Source organism: Sceloporus occidentalis, unplaced genomic scaffold (assembly GCF_023333645.1).
Source record: "Sceloporus occidentalis isolate IW3139 unplaced genomic scaffold, rSceOcc1.0.p SCAF_1, whole genome shotgun sequence".
In the NCBI taxonomy this organism is placed as follows: Eukaryota; Metazoa; Chordata; class Lepidosauria; order Squamata; family Phrynosomatidae; genus Sceloporus; species Sceloporus occidentalis.
The window spans coordinates 211,971,365-211,991,458 of NW_028316981.1; the positions used below are offsets into that span (position 1 = coordinate 211,971,365).

The 20,094-nt window shown below is 41.2% G+C and overlaps 1 protein-coding gene across 2 annotated transcripts in view; it reads left to right on the forward strand.

Moving 5' to 3' along the window:
- Positions 1-20,094, forward strand: part of SHB (SH2 domain containing adaptor protein B) — a 196,836-nt gene that overhangs the window by 98,607 nt on the left and 78,135 nt on the right. For both annotated transcript variants that reach the window (XM_089488758.1, XM_089488759.1), the window contains exon 3: positions 13,060-13,275. In XM_089488758.1, the coding sequence (XP_089344884.1) occupies positions 13,060-13,275 (216 nt within the window). The remainder of the gene's footprint in view (positions 1-13,059; positions 13,276-20,094) is intronic.

Genomic DNA, 20,094 nt, shown 5'->3' on the forward strand with positions numbered 1-20,094 from the left:
ATGGTGAAGAATACACTCTTGCTACTGACTTTAATGCTTAACAGCTTTAATGCTAAGTTTGCACTGTTGCATAGAGATGTTTATAAATGGAGAGCAGCCTTGTGCAGTTGTGAAAAGTTGGGGATATAATTTATTTTAAATCAAGAACCACTTCTATAGCTAGACCTGCCCTACCATTACACTCTGTCTCTGGATAAAATCCCCCTCCCAGTTTTCATAAACTTAAACTTCTGATGCTGGCTCATAGAAAAGAGTGGAAGCAAGCTGCCAGAGAAGAGAGATATTACAGCCAGAGAAGAGGCCATTTAGAAAGATTACTTTTGAACCCAAGGAGACAGCATTAAAGGATGACTAACTTGAACTCTGTGGTAATGACAGCGGCAAGGTTTATTGGTTTTGAAATAAAAGGACATTTTCTGACCTGAAATAAAAAGGAGAAAAGGGCATGTCACAAAATGTATCTAAGCTCATAATGCAATTTCAAAAACAGTTTGGCAAGAAAGTCAAGTTCTTGCAGAACTAATTCGTAAAGTTGATTGTAGGGTTTTGCTTTGTTCATTTCAAATGTGGTTGCTGACTGAAGGACTAAAAACCCCAAGCAATGTGGTTAATGCCATCACTTCGGATTATAAAACCAGGCAATTACCTTTCCCTTAAGACTGATGGACTAAAATAACAATGTTGTTTTAAATCTTGCTTTTGCATAAACAATTCCATGTGTTTCTCATCTGTCCCTATACTGATACAGAATACTGTGGTGGATAACCGAGGATGGCATTTGGAATAAGTGTAGGAGAATAGAAGACTGAGGAGGGGAGTGAGGACATACATCCACAACAGTGTAGTAAAAGAAGCATTGTAGTCAAGTTTCAGGAGGAGGCTGACCCACTGACCGCTGGAGGCCAACATCTCACTGTGGTAGAAAACCTGTGTTTGGGCTGCACCATTACAGACTGTGTTGGGGGGACTCACATGGCGGAATTGTTCTCTTGTTGTTATTGTTGGGTGCCATTGCTGTCCTCTGAGGCTGTGAGAATATGACTTGCCTAAGTTCATACAGTGGGTTTATATGGCCAAGCCTTGATTTGAACGCTGTCTCCAGCGTTCAATCCACAACACTATGCTGGCTCTCAGAATGAATCTCTGCACAGAAACAAATTCACACCAAACAGTCAAAGAAAAGGCTGGGCTGGAATTTCTCTGTCTGATAGGCTTATTTTCTTTGTGTAGAGGTGTGAGAAGAGGTATATGCATGAGATAGCGAAGACAGCAAGTTTCCTCATATGAGCTTTCACTTGCAATCTATACAACTATCAACAATCTATCAACAGCAATCTATCAACACAAACTGCATCAACTCAGTGAGAATTAGCATAATATTTTAACTGCTAAGAAACTTTGAGGCTGTAAAGGGGTCTCTGAACTATGCAGAAACCAAAAATAGGCTGGAAGCCCAGAGACAGGATTGACAAAGAAAGAGAACAGAATGGGCAGCAGACTGGAAAAATAAGGAACCCAAGAAAAGACTTGGTGGAGTAACTGAGGGGAATGTGTAGGCAGGGGCTGTGAGGGTGCAGGTTGCAACAGCTGACACCCTAGGGGACTTGAAACCACTCCTCTCCAAACATCTGCCTTTGGGAAGAGATGGGCTGTGGCGTTTGTCTGTGTCCCTTTAAAACACTTAAGAACTGGTGTGAGTGGGGTGAGGATCACTGGGATGTGTGTATGATATTCCTTGCACTGGACTTTCCTTGCCACTGGATCCTTCTGTCTGCAGGTAGGACTTGAAAGCAATAGACCTTGCCTGCCATTGCTCTTCACTCTCTGCTCCACCCACAACTGGAATGGAGTAGTCTATTGCTCCTGAAAGTAACCCCCTACCTTCCATAATATTCCCCAATCCTGCTCACCTCCATTCCTGTGTTTATTATTTGAGGTGCATCGATAACTTGGAAAAATTGAGGTGTGTCCTCTTTGCTAACATACAGACTGAAGTAGATGTTCTTCTGAATATGGCCTAAATTCTGGTTTATGCAATATTCAGGAAAAAGGCTTACCTGGCTAAGCTTTCGCAGAGCCCAACATTTTGTTTTAGCCATAGGCCATCCCATTAATGTGCCAGCATCCTACAGTACAAGCCAATGAAAGAAGGAGCCACTCACTGATGAGGGTCTCTACTTGGCATGGCCACAGATCACTAGTTCCTTCATGTGCACACCAGTACATCTTCCATTTAGAATGTTTCTTGCTGGTGAACTAATCATGTACTCAGAAATTCTGCCACACAGGTAAAAAACATTTTATGCAAGAGACCAGTCTGTGTGAAATTCTACATCAGCCTTTCCCAAATGCCCCCACCCCAAGTAGTCCCATATATCTGGAAGGCACCAAGTTGGGGAAGGCTTGTCAACAGGGTAAGATCTTTGTCAGTGTCCTAAACTGAGTGAGTGAATGTATTACAAAAGTGTGGGTGAGGATTTGGTTAACTGAAAAGCCTGAATTTAAGCCTCCCAGAGGAAATTGGGGGCACATAGAGAAGATGAATATGAGTGGAGTCTGTTGTTGTTGTTGTTGTTGTTGTTGTTGGCTACCCTCAAGGTGACCCCGTGGATGAGACATCTCCAAGCCCCACTGTCTTCTACTGCTGTGTAGATTCACAGTAGATTTAGGCCAGTGACTTCCCTGATTGTCTATCCATGTGGCCTGCAGTATTCTTCTCTTTCTACTGCCTTCAGACTTTCCTAGCAACATTGCCCTTTCTAGGGGCTCATGCTTTATGATGTGGCCAAAGTATGACAGCCTTAGTTTGATCATCTTGGCTTCCAGGAAGGGTTCAGTCTTGATCTGTTAGAGGACCCATTTGTTTCGCTTTTTGGCTTTCCACAATATCCTCAGCACACTTCTCCAGGACCACATCTCAAATGAACTGCTTTTCTTTTTATCCTTTTTCTTCACTGCCCAGCTCTTACATCTGTACATGATTTCTCACATAAGTTAACAAGTAGAAGTGGGACAAGGAAATAGTAAGGGCAGTATCAGAATAGGAAAGTCATGGTAGAGCAAGGAGCAAAATAAAAAGAGATAGGTGAAAAATAAAGTGTGCTAAACATAAATGTTGAAAACCTGAAGTTGTTATTTGTCATCTGGTTATGTTTGTCCGTGTCACTTCCAGAGAGAGAGAGAAAAAAGCATTGAGACTTCAACAGGTTGTAACGTGTACTGCATATGTTCAAATGTCACATTTGGGTTCATATACTCTTTGTTATACTAATACAACTCTCAGAGCACATGAATATATATTCTACTTTTATCTCAGTTGCAATGTTCATTCATTTTCACTTGGTCTAGTCCCAAATGATTGCACTCCTTTTTAAAAAAAAAAATCCATAAATGCCTCCCCCCTCTCAAGATTGTAGGAAATATTGTTACAGAATTTCCACTGCCTGCCAGGTTTCCTTTATGTTCCATAGGCGACGGTGTGCCAAGTTCTCAAACTTAGGAAATGAACAAAATATCCTAACTGTTTGTACAGGGAAGTGACTTTTACCTAATCCAGCAGAAATGTTTTCTACCACCTTAAATAGTCCCGTGAGAAGCATTATGTTAGAACATTGTGACAAGCCAGGCTGTGTTAATGTTCTTTATGGAAAGGGTGGCAAGCATGTGGCCTTCTGTATAGTGTTGGACTGCATAGCTGGGAGTTGCAACATCTGGAGAACTACATGATTCCCACTTCTGTTTTAATAGTACAGTGCGCCCTTTCCTTACATGGGGGATCTGTTCCGGACCCCTTCCCCTACCGCGTAAAGAAAAAACCGCATATGCTGGAGTGCCATTAGAAGTAATGGGGCTCGTGCCTGCGGCACACCCCATTACTTCTTACAGGTGCACTGAGGTTTCTTTCAGTGCAGACTTCCAGCGTATGCGTATGGTGCACCTGCCTATAACGCGGGTGCACTGTATACAGTGGACTAGTGAGACAACATTGTCTAGCAGTTTGTTGAAGGCAAGCACACTGATAGGAATGGGCACTTCTGAAGAGCAACAAGAGGTACCTAAAAAGCTGTTATAGATGTAAATAATCCTGACTCAACTTTAACCAAGGGTGAGATATCCTCAGCCAGCCATGGATCACATGTTATTTCCTCTTTAAAGAGAAATTCCTTCTTTTAATGCTTTGACTGTAATTGTAGGAGGGTGGCAAACTCTGCATCTTTGGAAGTCTTTAAACAGAAGTTGGATGGGATCTTTCCAAAGTGCTGTATTCCTGCTTGTCAGAGGGTTGGAATAGATGGCTCTTGTGGCCTCTTCCAGCTCTAAGATTTTGTGATTCTATGACTTCAGCACCATTGAACTAAGGTAGAGATTAGCAATAATTCCTGCTGAACCAAGAAAATTGCACTGGAATTCCTCAATTAACAAAAGACTTTGCCAAAGAAGCACTGCTTTACAAAGTCTACCAGCCCAGACCCCCCTTTTAATCTAGATGCCTTCTGCAGGAAACTTTCAAGTGGTCCCTAAGAAATTCAAAAAAGGTTTTGTTTACCCATGTAAGGCTTACCTGATCTGGTAGCTTCATTTCACATATTATTCGTTTCGGCTAAAAGGTTTGTTGAAACATGTGGAACTGCTTTTCTATGATGGTATAGCCACTGTTCTCTCAATGTTATTTCTGTCCTGTTACCAACTTTTCTGTTAAAGAGGTATTGGTCAAGAATGCATCTCCTTTGTTGATGTATAAGATAGCTGTTCAAATCCTGAGTAGCCTTAACCATTGCTAATGTTTGTGCCAGTATATTTCTTATCAGTGGTTAAAATGAAAAGAAAGAATTTAATCTGGACACAGAAGGGACTGTACAGACCCCTGAATGGCTCCTGGTTTCTCAATTAGAACTAAGAGGGAACAAGTTACCTCCTTCCCTGCCTTGGGGAGCCAACTAGCTCACAAGAGTTTATTGTTAGAGACTCAGGGCACTGTGTAAGATAAACCTTTCTCTTTGATGGGTTGAACTACCTGTCAAGAAATACTTGCTTATTATTCTAGATTGATCTCCTGCAGGCTGTTCAGTACTTGATTTCAAAAATGGCAGTTGGGGCTTATCTTTTCCCTAGAAGCCATAATCCTGTATTATGGCAGTGGAGCAGTGAGGAAATTTACGCTGCAAGTGATTAAATGCACTTTTTGGACAGGAAAGGTAAATTGCTAAAGAAGACAATTATACATTTGATATGTACTGAACATGGATCCCAGCACTGTGTGAAGTTTGGGGTGTATGTGAATGGTATTTCTGCAGCAGATTGCATAGCAGACCAAATCTCTGTATAGACCCTCAAAAGTGTGTGTATGTGTGTGTGTCAGGATACGCAACCTGTCTTGATATGGTCATTTCAAGAAAATGCATGAACTCACCAAGGCTGCGTTATGTCTTGCTACAGACTAAGAAGTTTTAAACAGCTACTTGCTGAACAAACTTTTGCTTCAGAAAGAAGTTGCTGGCAAAGAGGAGAAAATACGATAGGGGCATCAAGAGAACACAGGAGGAATTGGTTGCCAGTGAGTTGTAGTCAAATTGCTCTCAGTTTCACCCTGCCAGCTGTTGCTGGCTTCTGTAGTACTGTACTATGACTAATTCCTCAACAGCAATTCTCTTCAGGGCTTCTAGTTTTTACCTCAAGGAAACCTCCTTTTATTTCCTTGGATGCAACAACAAAGTCCTGAATAACTTGTCACCCCTCCTTTTGAAATAACTGTTGCCTGCTTCCTTCCTTAAATCCATCATAATCTAGCTTGAGGTGTCTTTGAGCAGAACAAGTTTCCCAAATTTTTGATAGTTTTGGCACATTTTTCTGAATTAAAGGCTACTTCATTCTTACACAAATACAGTTTCTTTTAGATCATAAAAGTACCCCCCTCCCCATGAATCCTGAATTTGTTGTGTCAATGTGAGTGTCTGTTTTGTTTGCCTTTTGCTTAGAAGGAGACAATCCTAGAGTAGAGACTCCTGCAGAGGTACAATACAGAGCCTTCTCTGAAGGCAAGTGATTTTCCTAAATTTCCAGATCCAGAGTTATTGAACGATCCAGACACACACAGTGAAGGGAAGTGGCAGAATGAAGGCTGATGGGGGAAAAGGAGAAGCAAAGCACTAAATCCTGGAGAGACAGAATAGTTATTTCCTCCATTGGCAGGTGTTTTGAGGTTCACAGGAAATTGTAATCAGTGTTTGTCTCATGATACACTAGGGTGCCTCGGCCCACCTTTTGATAATTAATGCTGCAGACTGTCTTCATTAATTGCTTACTGGTTGAAGAAGGACAGTTTGTCTCTCATGCTTGGTACAAAACATACCCATTCGTGAATATTTACACAGAGACAACAGATTACTTTATTGTCCTTCCCCTGTGTTATGTTGCTGAAGAAAAGTTATCTTTAAAACAGAAACCGGGTAGGATTCTGGAAACCCTTTAGATTGTAAAGTTCTATGTGTTAGGTCAGGGAATGTGGTATGTCACAATATCATAAAGGACTTCAGTGACATCAGTCCAGCTTAACCAAAGACAATTGAGGGGTGCGCCACTCAGATTCTGTACAGCCACTTACTCCAAATACTAGGAACTGCCAATATGAGCTACTGGCTTAATTGTCACTCCAGTAGTCTCCTTGTTGTTGTTGTTGTGTGACATCAAGTCATTTCCAATTTATGGCAACCCTAAGGCAAATCTATCATGGGGTTTTCCTGGCAAAATTTGTTCAGAAAAGGTTTGCCATTCCCTTCCCCTGAGACTGAGACCATGTGACTTACCCGAAGTGGGTTTCATGGCCAAAATAGGAATCGAACCCTAGTCTCCAGAGTCATAGTCCAACACTTGCTTCTTCTCATATTTGTAAATGGCTGTTATTCTTTCACATGGAAAAGAGTAGTCCCCCAGCACAAAATGTCTGTATTTAGGGATAACAGTGCAGTGAGAACAGAGCTGCCCACACTCAGGGACACCAATTAACCCAGTTTCTGGTGGTGTTGGCACTGGCCCCAAAGCTGCTCTGATATCTTTCTGCTATCTGGGGCCCTTCATTGTGACATCAGGCAGCTGTTAATATATGCATCCCACTATGTCACCTGGTACTGCTGCCAAGACAGCAAGTCATTCCACTAAGATCAGAATGAGGAACCCAGTGCTGGTCACATGGCTGGGCACCTCGTTCTGACCTTAGCACGAGTGACTTGCTGCTGTGCCAGCCACACCAGAAAACAAAGGCAGTGCATATGCAAACAGCCACCTGGTGTTGCAGCAGAAAGCTCTGGATCTTCCATGACTTTTAAAAAAACAGTTTAAGGTCGTTATACCCTGGGTTCAATGCTGAAGTGGCTAGACATCATCTAGACTGTTCGCACCAGAACTGGCGATTACTGTATATACTCATGTATAACTCTAGAAATTTTAGTTTAAAAAATGACCCAAAAAACCTGAGTCAGCTTATCCATGTGTCGTTGTAAGTACTGTACTTTAAATCTTTTTTTAAAAAAAACATCCCCTGGTGAAAGGCAAAAGTGCAAACTGTCGTGGAACCACTGAACCCCCTCTACTCTCTCATACACCCAGCTTTTAGTGTGAGTACAAACAGTTATGCCTGGTGGAATTCTGGAAGTTCTTGGGCATTTTTTTTCCTTTGCTTCATCCTTTACATCCTGTTACCTACCCCTAAGTTTTACCCTTGACATATCCACAGGTCATATCAAAATCCATAATTTTGGCCCCAAAACCTACCCTTGACTTATACATGAGGTCAGCTTATAGTCAAGTATATATGGCATGCCTTGCATCATCTGGACTGCCCTCTGCGAGGATGGAGGAAGGGATTTTATTTGGCCCATTATTTGCAGACAGGGCCTCTACTACCAGGAACTAATGTTTTAGATGTGTACATGGCACTACTTATCTGGGAGAACCTATAAATAGCTGGCACTCAGGTGGGTGAACAAGAAATGCATCCCTCATGGGGGTACACTATTCTTCAGTGAGTAATCTTTTTCATTCTCTCTTCCCTCCTACACACACACACACACAGAGAGAGAGAGAGAGAGAGAGTAATGTTGGGCACCTTGCTAATAACTTATTATAACAATGATACTTTCATATGTTCAGTTCAGAATTCCAGCTGTTGATGCATATTTTTTCATACTCCATAACAGGCAATCTATGTTAGCCATTCAGAGACTGATAAACATCCAACTTTGGCACAGAGAGGAGCTACGGTAGTTGTGCTTTAGCTAGAAATTCATTTCATTGGCTGGCTGTTCTGAAACCTCTGTTACACAAAAGCTTAATTTCCAGCATGCTGTCTGCACTGTCAGTTCAAGTTAAACAAAAGTTCAATTCACAAGGGTTTTTTAAAACAAACAAAACAGAAAGTGACTGAATGACCACAATAAGAGAGCAAGTAGAAATGTGGCCACAGCTTTGATTCTGTGGGCAAAATGTGGAAATCCATTTGTCTTACTTATCACTGATCTATTGGGGTCAGTACTCTTTGGAATCTGTCACAGGGTTGAATCAGGCCAGATTTGTCATGGCACAGTTGATTAGTTGGCTGGTTAATGTATGTCTCTATTTAATTACCCTATATCACTGAGGCGTGTAAAGTTTCTCACATGCTCACTCCTGAGACCAATGTGTGCGTGCCTGCATTATCATCACAGAGACTGGGGGTCCTTTGTGCACACATCTCTGAAGAGCTGATCTTTAGCGAGGGAAGAGGGATTGTTTTTTTCCTTGCAAAATATCAGAAATTTTCATGGGGAAGACATAATTTGAGAAGAAAGCTTGAATATTGCAAAGACAGTATTCTGTAGAATTGCTGCTGCTGGGGGCTACAACATTGCCCCAGTGGCAACCATTTAAGAGAATCACAGAACCATAGAAGTGTAGAGTTGGGAGTGACCATAAGGGGGTCATCTAATCTAACACCTTGCAGGGCTGGAATCCACAGTCAAAGCATTCCTGAAGAATTACAATCCAGCCTCTTTCCCCTTATTTGTTACTTCTGGAGAAACTAAGGGGGGAACCTAGATCCTAGGAATGCCAGAGAAGATTAAAAATGCTCACTTCTTTTAAGATAGAACTAAGAAAACTCTGGTGAAGTATAATTCTAAAAAGAAAAAAAGAGCAATTTTCAATGCTATCACTGATGTTTATGTGAACCAGAGTTCTCTGGGTTGGACATAATGGAGAACTGTAGCTCACTTAGACAAAAGCAACAGCTTTTAGGGAGGAAAAGATGGAAAGGAAGAGCATTCTTGTTCAAGGCTGTCTGTACGTCTTCATGTAAAATTAAGCTGTGGTTTAGCATTATGCCCAGTCCAGGCATCTGTTTTCAATACTTTCCGTTTTTCTTGTATAAAAGCACATGTTCCCTTAAAGTAAGCTAACCTTACTGTGATTAGTGTCAAAGTATGTCTGCATTAATTACACCTATATTAGTAAGCGGTGAAAGCTTTCCACATACTCACCCCTTAGCTGAACACTTGCTTGCCTGCGTAGTTGTCACAGAGATACACCAGTGCCAGATTATGGCTTCAAACATTTGACTTCAGGAGTTTGCAAGACCTATTTCTAGATTATCTAATCCTACAACCAGTAGAGAATGCTTGCTCTGTCCCTACTCATCCACGCAATTTTGGCTCACCTTGAGCAAGTTGTATCTTCTTGATGCCCTGATGTTCTAAAATAAGACAGAAATCACCAGAGAATATTGCTGTAAGCTCCTTGAAGAAAGGATGGCAATAGTAATGAGCATTAAAATGATATGAACAGTAGAATACTAGACATTTCTGCTCAGGTGTAACTCCTATTGACTTCAGTGATTCTGTTGCTTACAGGTAATACAGAGAGGTAGCCTAAATGTGATAAAAATGCTGGCGTAGGTTTTTCTGTTTCCTTTTTGAGTGACCCTTCCCTGTTAATCACATTTTATTTGACATTGGAAAATTTGAATTTCTGAACTTAGATTATCATAATAAGCATGATTCTACACACAAAAAAGCATTTTCTTCATCTGAATTAAGAGATCAAAGGATAATATTAATAATCTCAAATCCATGGCATTATAATGCAATCTTCAAAGAGAGCTTCAAATAGTCTGGGGGAAGCTTTGTGTTCAAACACTCTCTTGATTGCGCTTGCCTCTCTCTGAATGGATACTCCCTGTGGCCTTGTAATCCCCAAAGCCAGACTCCCAAGTAAATAGAGCTAACACATGTTACAATTCTTGGCCATTCCAAGGTGCATTTGAAAGCTTAGAGCGGTAGTAGCAATTACAGCTTTCATAAGGAAAAGTGCCCCAGTTCTGCCTCTTATGTATGGCTGATACTTAGGTATTCTGGTCCAGGCAGAGCTGTCAAAGTCCATCATGTTAGCACTGTGCTTGTGGTGCAGTTTATGAAAGGAGAAGTGTGTTTTGACTTCGCTTTCAGGGGAAACCTTTTCCCTTTACTATTATTGAATAAAATTGAAACGCAGATCCAGTTAAAAGGTTTTTCAGTATTTGTGCTTCTAGACCGGGGATGGGACTCTTCCAGTCCTGCACAAGTTGTGGGGCTGCAATTCCCAGCATTCCTCACCACTGGCTATGGTGGCTAGGATTGCTGGGACTTGCAGTCCAGCAACATCTGGAAGGCTACATGATTGTTGTTATTGTTGATTTGTGCCTTCAAGTCGTTTCCAACTTATAGCGGAACCTATCACGGGTTTTTCTTGGCATGATCCACCACAAGGTTTCTCTTTATCTTTAATTGTGTTTAAGCCTCACACCTAAATGGATGTACCATGGTTAAGGTAAGATTGGCCACAAAGCAGAAAGAAGAAGTTTGGATGGAATTTGCTTTAACTAGGATGAGGTGTTTGGCCCCTCCAGCCTGACGTCTACTTGGAAGAAGACAGAAAAAAAGGGTACAGTTAGTGTCTTCCTAGGCACATTCCATTGCTCACTAAAAGGCAGGTTGTCAAGAAGGCCACTTGTCAAGAAGCTAAGGTTGTTTTCTTGTATGAATTCAGCGATAACCTATTTTAAAAAGCATGACTTAAAAACAGGTTGTTGGCAAATCTTGATTATTAAGGATTTCAAAGGCAACAGGCCCGAAAGCACCAAAACAACTGATAGTTTGATGCAATTTGATGCAACAGGTCTGCAATCATCCAAAGAACTGACAGGTTGATGCAACTCTGTAGGAATCTGAAGTACACAATCAGCCTACTTTCAATGTTTCCACTATTCAACAAAATGAATTAATTACAAGGGAATTATTGTTACATGTAGTTTCAAACTATTTTTAAAATCTGTATTTTAGTTGTTTAAGTTGGATGATAATGTTTTGTGTTGGTTTAATTCTATATTTGAGTGTGATTTGGGGAGGTTTGGTCATTTTTATAATTTTAAATTTTTTTAATGAAAAGTAACATGGTTACAAGTAACATGTTACAAGGGATTCAGTGGCTTAATGGTTAAGATGCCAATTCTGACTATCGTAATGTCTCAAGGTTTGCAGTTTGAGGTCCAAGTGCCATGTGATAAAGTGAGTTCCCATCACTAGTCCCAGCTTCTGCCAACCTAGCAGTTTGAAAGCATATGAAAGTGCAAGTAGATAAAAAGGTACATTTTGGTGGGAAGGTAATAACATTCGTTGCAGTCAGGCTGGCCATATGACCACTGGAGTCATCTTCAGACAACATTAGCTCTTTGGCTTTGTAACAGAGATGAGCACCACCCCCTACAGTCGATTACGACTAGACACTCATGTGATGGGGAAATCTTTACCTTCACCTTTAACATGTTACTAATGCATTTCCATTAATGCTAATGGTCTGGTTTTCAAAATAGCAGCAACATTAACTGTTAACTTTGACACTGTTGTTTTGCTGAACCCATATTCATTCATACATTCTCTCTCTCTCTCTCTCTCTCTCTCTCTCTCTCACACACACACACACACACACACACACACACACACACAACACTGCCTTTCATTTTTGAATGTTAGGAATGTGGAGTAACAAGATGATAGAGTGAATCATTCATTTGCAGATGGGGTTTTATGATAACAAGAGATGGACACTCTTCAGGAGTTGGCTATTAAATCTCTGCATCAGATGCCAGCTTTCACGTGATATAGACTTGTAGGTGCTTGTAGGAAAAGCCCCTCACCCCATACTCTTCTTTTAAGCAAATAGTCTTAAGACTTGAAGAACTTTTAATGCATTGTACCAAGCACACTCTACCAACCGTGTTTGATGTCTCAACAGGAGTTCTCTAAGCCTCCTATTTTTAATGGCAAAACAGGGAGGTTGCACCTGACCAACAATATGATGCATGATCAGTGAGTTCTTTTAGGTTTGGTGGGTTGCAAGACTTTCTCCAAAGAATTATTTTAATTATTGTAGCATTCTGTGTCTGTTCTTATTCAGAGCCAGTGTGGTGTAGTGGGCTTGAGAGTTGGACTACAACTCTAGAAGCCAGGTTTCAAAACCCTGCTCAGCCAGGGAAACCCACAAAATGACATACTCTCTCAGCCTCAGAGAAAAGCAAGGGCAAACCCCCTCTGAACAAATCTTACCAAGAACATCCTATGATAATCGGAAACAACTTGAAGACACAGGATAACAGCAACTCATTAACTGGTATTTGGTGGGGTCATTAGTCATATGGCCAGTAAGAGTAGTGGGATAGGGGCAATGTTGTAGGTACTTGTTGTTGTTTTTTAAAAGATGCTTGTTGTTGTTGTTGTTGTTGTGTGCGTGCCTTCAAGTCATTTCCAACTTTTACCTATCTACTACACTGTTATTGAAGGTATTGAACCACTTCTTGTCCCTTATTTTCTGCTAGACATGGAAGTTACACTTGGAAACTTTCAGAAGCCTATGATTTTCATAGTATTGCTGCTGTTGTTTTAATGTTCATATTTATCCTGCATTAAGTATACAATGTAGGACTATCCCACCCACCGTGGTCTTTGCAGGCTGCTCTAAATGGACGTATCAACCCATTTGTTTTTTCCCTTCTGACAGAATTCCAGAGGCAAGACAGTGTGAAGCCCCAGCAGAAAGACATTCAGCTATACGACACGCCTTACGAGCCTGAAGGCAATGGTGTGGAGTCAGATTCAGAAAGTATAGTGAGTCAGCGCTTGCGAGAAAGCAAGTTGCCACAGGACGACGACAGGCCTGCGGATGAATACGACCAGCCGTGGGAGTGGAACAAGGTCACCCTTCCAGCCTTAGCAGGTGAGGCCCTCCAGAGCGAGTCTTGGCAACTCTGGTTTTGTTTCTTGGGAAAGATCTTAGAAGTATTTTTGGAATGTGGCAAAACAATTTTAGTGGCTTCTAGCATAAACAGTTGTGACTAAACTTCTATGGCTCTTAACTAAGTGGTACCACCATATGGCTCTGAAGGTAGTGGAAATTATCAGGGGCAGCTGTACCCTCATTTTAGACAATGGAATGTGTGTGTTGTCCACAGAGGGTTTCTAAAATCAGTTGTTGGAAGAAGGATGCCTCAGGATCCAAGCCCTTAGCAGAACTGTGGGTTAACCTGAAAACTGTGGCTATACATTGCCTGCCATGGTCATTTTCTCACTGTTCCCAAGAAAGCACAAAACAGCACTATTATATAAGATGCTTGAGGCATTAGGGGAAATTCAGTATTGCAGGCAACATTGCCACACTGCACTCTATCACCAATGAAGTCTACAACCAGGTGAGTGGATGGGCAGTTTTACAGGTGTCGGTGTCAGTTCCAGTGGCCCTTACTAGGAGAGCGGGAGTGGATCTTGGTAGCTACCCCACAGTTCCTTAACTAGGCCTGGCTGAAAGTGGGGATGTGAGTACAGTGTCAAAAAAAGCAGACAGGAGATGTTTAGTGCTGGCTGGAGCCCTATATTTAAACCAGGCCTAATCAACCATGGCTTTCATCTTCCTGCAAATACCACTCCTGTTTCTTTCTGTGCCTGGAAAAAGCTCTGAGGCTGGAACACATGCAGATTCCCCATCCTCACATACAGTCACTAGATTAGAACCTATTGTAAGGGAGTCCATATTTGAGATGAATAGTACAGTGGGTCCTTGGTATCCACTGTGGTTTGGTTCCAAGTCCCACCATGGATACCAAAATCCATGAATGCTCAAGTCCCATTATATACAATGTCATAGTAAAAGGTGCATCCCATTATATACAGTGGCAAAATCAAGGTTTGCTTTTGGGAATTTATGTATTTTTAAAATATTTTCAAACCTTGCTTTGGCATGTATATATATTTAAAATATTTAGAAGCCGTGGATAGTTGAATCTGTGGATATAGAATCCATGGATAAAGAGGGCCAACTGAATGAAGTATCTGGTTACTCTCATATCTTCCTTGTAAGCCTACCAGAGTTATCTGGCAGCATTCAGAAGGAGAAAGCTCGAGAAATTGGACCTTAGTCTGATCATGCACGTCAGTTCTTATGTTGATATTGCAGCTAATTTACCATTTTCCCATACATTTCAGTGGCAGCACAGAGAACCAAGCTAAACAGTATTGCTCTGAGTTTTTGTTGTTGTGTGGTTGTTGCTGGAATTGTCTCCTATATGGGAATGCAAAAACAGAATTGTTGTCAGACAACTGACAGGTTATAATACTTAACCAGTGGGCTGCTTTCAGTTTGGTGGTCCACCAGTTGTGTAGGTCTCCTGCCAACCATCAACAATATGAAGAGTAATCACACAGCAGTGCCTTTCTCTCCACTTCAGGCATTTAGACAATAATGGTAGCTAGGTTACATAGTGATACGCCATTGTGACATGGTGCTTACATGTAATGCCATGGTTATCACTTGAACTGAACATGTCAGTTCCTCAAAGGCTAGGTAAAAGAAGATCACAAATCTACATGCTGATGTGGGAATGAAATAGTATGAGCAGCAGTTCTGGAGACAGAACAATCCCATGATTTAATATTTTTATAAGAGATGCCAGCATTTACATACAACTGGGATTCTTTGTGAATTGGATATTTCACAGAATCCAGGAGATCCTGTTCCCCCCCCCCCCAAAAAAAAATACTAGTTCCATTCTGTATTCATCCTTGTAGTCTCTATTTTAAATTCTTGTGCAATGTTCTTGTGACAAGTAACTTCTGTGAAAGGTGAGTCTTGATTTTCTCTTAACTGAGGTCTATATTGCTTTCGGAATGTGAGCCAATCTTGCCTCTAGATGGACATGGCAGATAGTTTGCTGGTTTAATACCAGCTGTAAGAGCTCTATGCGAGAGGCTAAAGTCGGCAGGTGAGCTTTCTGATTAGCCATTTCAGTAAGTATTCTAATAGCTGTAAACACAGCCAGCCACATTTCTTGTGGTAATTGGTCTGGTCAGTTCAAACTACCATTATCAAATGTGTCTTGAAGTGCACTCCAGAGGCCTTCTGGCTGAAGAAGCTGAGGCAGAAAATGAAGATTAAAAGGAAGGGCTCCTGTTATGTCAGTTGAATGAGGAGAGCACCCAAGAGGAAATCTCAGGAGTAGTCCTTGCATTAGCCCAGGAAAGAGGCAGTTTGTTTCTATCAAACATGTTCCGCCATGTTGCAAAAGCTACTTTGGCTTTTAATATTTTCATGTTTTCTGGTGTAGTAAGAGCAGGGCGAGAGTCAATGTGGTTTAGTGGTTTGAATTTTGGATTACAACTCTGGACACCAGAGTTCGATTCCCAACTTGGCCATGAAACCCCCTGGGTGACCTTGGGCAAGTCACACTCTCTCAGCCTCAGGGAAAGGCAATGGCAAACATCCTCTCTTTGGAACAAATCTTGCCAAGAAAACCCCTTGACCCATTGTCTTAGGGTCTTGATAAGTCGGAAACAACTTGAAGGCGCACAGGAACAAGAAGAGCAGGGAATGGGAAGTTTTTCTGTCACCCTTTCACAGCTTGGATGTTGTTTGACATCATTTTAACTGCCATGGCTCGGTGCTATAGAATCCTGGATGTGTAGTTTTGTGACATATTTAGCTTTCTCTGTCAAAGAGCTCTGGTGCCACAACAAACTACAGATCCCAGGATTCCACAGTATGGAGCCATGGAAGTTAAAGTTGGGTCAAACTGCATTAATTCTGCAATGTGACAGCAGCCTCAGTCACTCAGTCTTGGAAGAGACAAAAGACTTCAGCCTAATACATCCCTTCTTTGACTGCTATAGCAAAACAGTGAACAAAGGATGCTGGATAGTGGGAGGTCATGGCAGTAATCTGGGGAAATTTTCCAGCGCTTGGAAGTTTGCAACATGTATATTGTGCATTTTGGTTAGTCCAATAAAGGTATCACTGTAAAGTCGAAGGCTTTCATGGCCGGCATCCATAGTTTTTTGTGGGTTTTTCGGGCTATGTGGCCATGTTCCAGAAAAGTTTCTTCCTGACGTTTTGCCAGCATCTGTGGCTGGCATCTTCAGAGAATGCTTCAAAACATTCTCTGAAGATGCCAGCCACAGATGCTGGCGAAACGTCAGGAAGAAACTTTTTTGGAACATGGCCCAAATAGCCTGAAAAACCCACAAAAACCAAAAGTATCACTGTTCAATGGATTTTTGGTGTTATTAGATTTACTATAGGGACAACACAGCTGCCTCTGGATAAGGGCTTGGAAGGTTACTCTCCCCCTGCCACACACACACAACTTGTTGAATTCCCAAGCTGACATAACCAATGGTGACTGGCTGAGGGATTCAAGGAGTTGTAATCCTCCAAAGTAACTTTTCCAGGCTCTGAGGCTTCCTGCCTTCTGCACCATATCCCTCTGCCACAGGACAGGATTTGAACCACTTGAAACCACTCAGTGCTTTTGAATTACACAGTCTTTGCTTTGCCTACAAACAAAAGAAAAACATAATGACAGAAATTCCAGAAACCAATGAAACAGACACAAGAAATGAACAGTCTTCTCATACCAGCTACTCTACTCTGCTTGGGTGCAGAATGAGGGACAAAGGCTGTGGGTGCCATTGTTCCCGAGGGTATGCTGCCATTCTGTGGATAAAGCCTTCAGGGAAAATGTTACCCCATTTCCTTTCACTGAAAATGAATGCTATGATTAGTCATAACTGTGTAACCGGATGCTGGAATGATTCCTTATCGCTAATTGAATTCCTGGCACAAGTGCAACGAGACGTTTGCTGTTGCAAGAAAAAGAAAAAATGGGCTCCCTAAACAGCCTTCTGGCAGGGGATTGTATTTTGATGTTATATTTAATTTAGGATGCAGTTGTTGGGGAGAAAACTGTGTGTTACAAATTGCTCTTCTGCATACCATAATGTACCTTTTATCCTATGTGAAACTGCAGCTGTGAAGCTAATGAGCAATATATATCAACTTTATTTTATCTCTCTGTGTTAATACTTTCTATTGGTTTTTAACTTAATTGAAAATCCTAATTAGCAGTTCTGTTACATTCAATATATACTGAATAGTGAACAGGTGTCTGACTCTCCATGGGGTGGGATATTCCAAAGCTTAGAATATTTTTAAAAGTAATTTCTTACTTGTTCATTTTAAAGGAAGAGGAAAGTATCATTAATACTGTTTATTACTGAAAGAGCAGCTTGTTAATATTATTCATTCCTGATAGGTTAATGTCTGTTACATTTTTATTACTGTTTTAAAAAATAATAATCTTCTAGATTACACACACACACACACACACACACACCAGCTTCATTTTAGGGGAACCTGTTAAAGTGTTACTCACTAGAATGGAAAATACCATAAAGTCTTACAGTTGACACATTCCTTCTAAAAAGTAAAGACACTGGGAATGGTGTTCCTAAAAAGTTAACACATTCCAGTGGTTATTTGTAATTTTGTTCTATCTATCTATCTATCTATCTATCTATCTATCTATTTGGAAAGTGTTAGCCATCATAGGAGAGAAGTAAATCCTTGTTTGTCTCGTGTGCAGTAACAAAAAACCATGGACACTTTCTCCTTGCCTTCAAGAGAGTCTTGGCCTCAAGGGATTTTTTCACATTCACAAGAACAGTTTTTGCAAAAATTGTGTAAAATGCACTAACTGGCTAACCTTCCTACAATGAATTTTATAAAGACCAGCTTCAGTGGACAGGCTGCTTGCATCTTTTTGATCGAGTCCTTCTGTACTTGTTATTCAGCTTTCTTTGACCAAGGGAAAAATCACTACCTTTACATAGAGACATTTTACACAAACTGTAGAAACTGTTGGGGGGAGGGTTGGAAGTATGTTGTTATGTTCTACTAAAGACAAAAAATTGACACAGATGTTAAAATAATGTGACAGAACATGCAATTTAGTGAGATTTTCCCATGTTCCTACATCACACTGACCATAGGTAAAGAAATGGTTCTTTAACCATGATGTGTATGGTGCCTGAATTGACCCACTTATTTGTTTAGTTGAGGCAGACAAAAACTACTTTATACTTACCTGTTTAGTATGAAGGAAAAAAATGTATCATACATAATTAGCCCCATGGTGCTCTTTACTTGAAGTTGAATTAAATAAGATTTTAGATTAGAATAAATCCTACTTACTTCGAAATAATGCTAATAAGACATGCTTTCTATGGCCATTCTGTTTTCAGTACATGTTGGGTTTATTATGTGACTTGTTAATTTTTCTTAAAGCCATTTTCATATTAAAGTGACTTAAATATAATAATAATAAATAATAAAACTTTTATTTATATACCGCCTTTCCTTCCGATCAAAGCGGTTTACATCATTAAAATTCTATGATCCAAGTCATAGTACAATTATCAAACAATCCATACAATTCCAGAAATACAATCAAAAATTTAAAAAAACATATATAACGACTGTCGGGCATTGGATAAGAAACTTCATCCATTAGGGACCAAGTTCTACAAATCAGGAGGGTATGCTTTCCGGAAGAGATAAGTTTTTAATGCCTTCTTGAAGGTCTCCAGTGTCGAGCTCAGACGAATCTCTTCTGGAAGCGCGTTCCAATGAGATGGAGCCATTGTAGAATAAGCTCTTTGGTGTGTCACTGCCAATCTTACTTTTGGCCATTCAAGGACATATTTTCCTGTTGTTCTGAGGGTGCAGGGCGGATTATGTAGGGAGAGACGCTCCCTCAAGTAACTCGGGCCTAAGCCATGTAGGGCTTTATAGGTAATGACCAACACTTTGTATTGCGCCCGGAAGCTAATTGGCAGCCAGTGTAAAGATTTTAGTACAGGTGTTATATGGTCGGTTCTTGAAGTTCCCGCGACCGATCTGGCTGCAGCATTTTGAACCAGTTGAAACTTCTGAACTTGGTACAAAGGGGTAACCCCATGTAGAGTGCATTCCAGAAGTCCAAGCGAGAGGTTACCAGTGCATGTACTACTGTTTCAAGGTCCCTCCGGTCCAGACAGGGATGCAGTTGGCGTATCAGCCAAAGCTGGTACGAAGCACTCCTGGCCATCGCATCAACTTGAGATGATAACTGTAACAATGAGTCCAGGAGTACTCCCAAACTGCGAACTTTGTCCTTTAGGGGGAGCGTAACCCCTTCCAGGACTGGGTGGCAAATTTCCCTGTCTAGGTCAGGGGCACCTATCACGAGTACCTCTGTTTTCTCTGGAGTCAGCTTGAGTTTGTTTTCCCTCATCCAGCCCATTACTGACTCCAGACAGGCATTCAGGGGAGAGATGCACTCCTTAGTCACTGCATCAGCCAGAGACATGGAGAGATAGATCTGGGTGTCATCAGCGTACTGATAACACCGTGCTCCATACCTCCGGATGATCTCTCCCAGTGGCTTCATGTAAATAGCTTATATCCCTTTACTTCTTGGGAAAGGACAAGATTGACGAGATCCCTCTTTGATTCACTGTGAAGTGGTTTAATCACAGACAGTAACCAGAACAATTAAGAGCCAGCATGACGTAGTGCACTAGGACCCTGAGCGTTGGACTAGGACCCTGGAGACCAGGGTTCTGATCTCTGCTCAGCCATGAAAACCCACTGAGTGACATTGGGTGAGTCACACATACTGAGCCCTAGAAAAACCCTTGATAAGATGTCCTTAGGGTCATCATAAGTTTG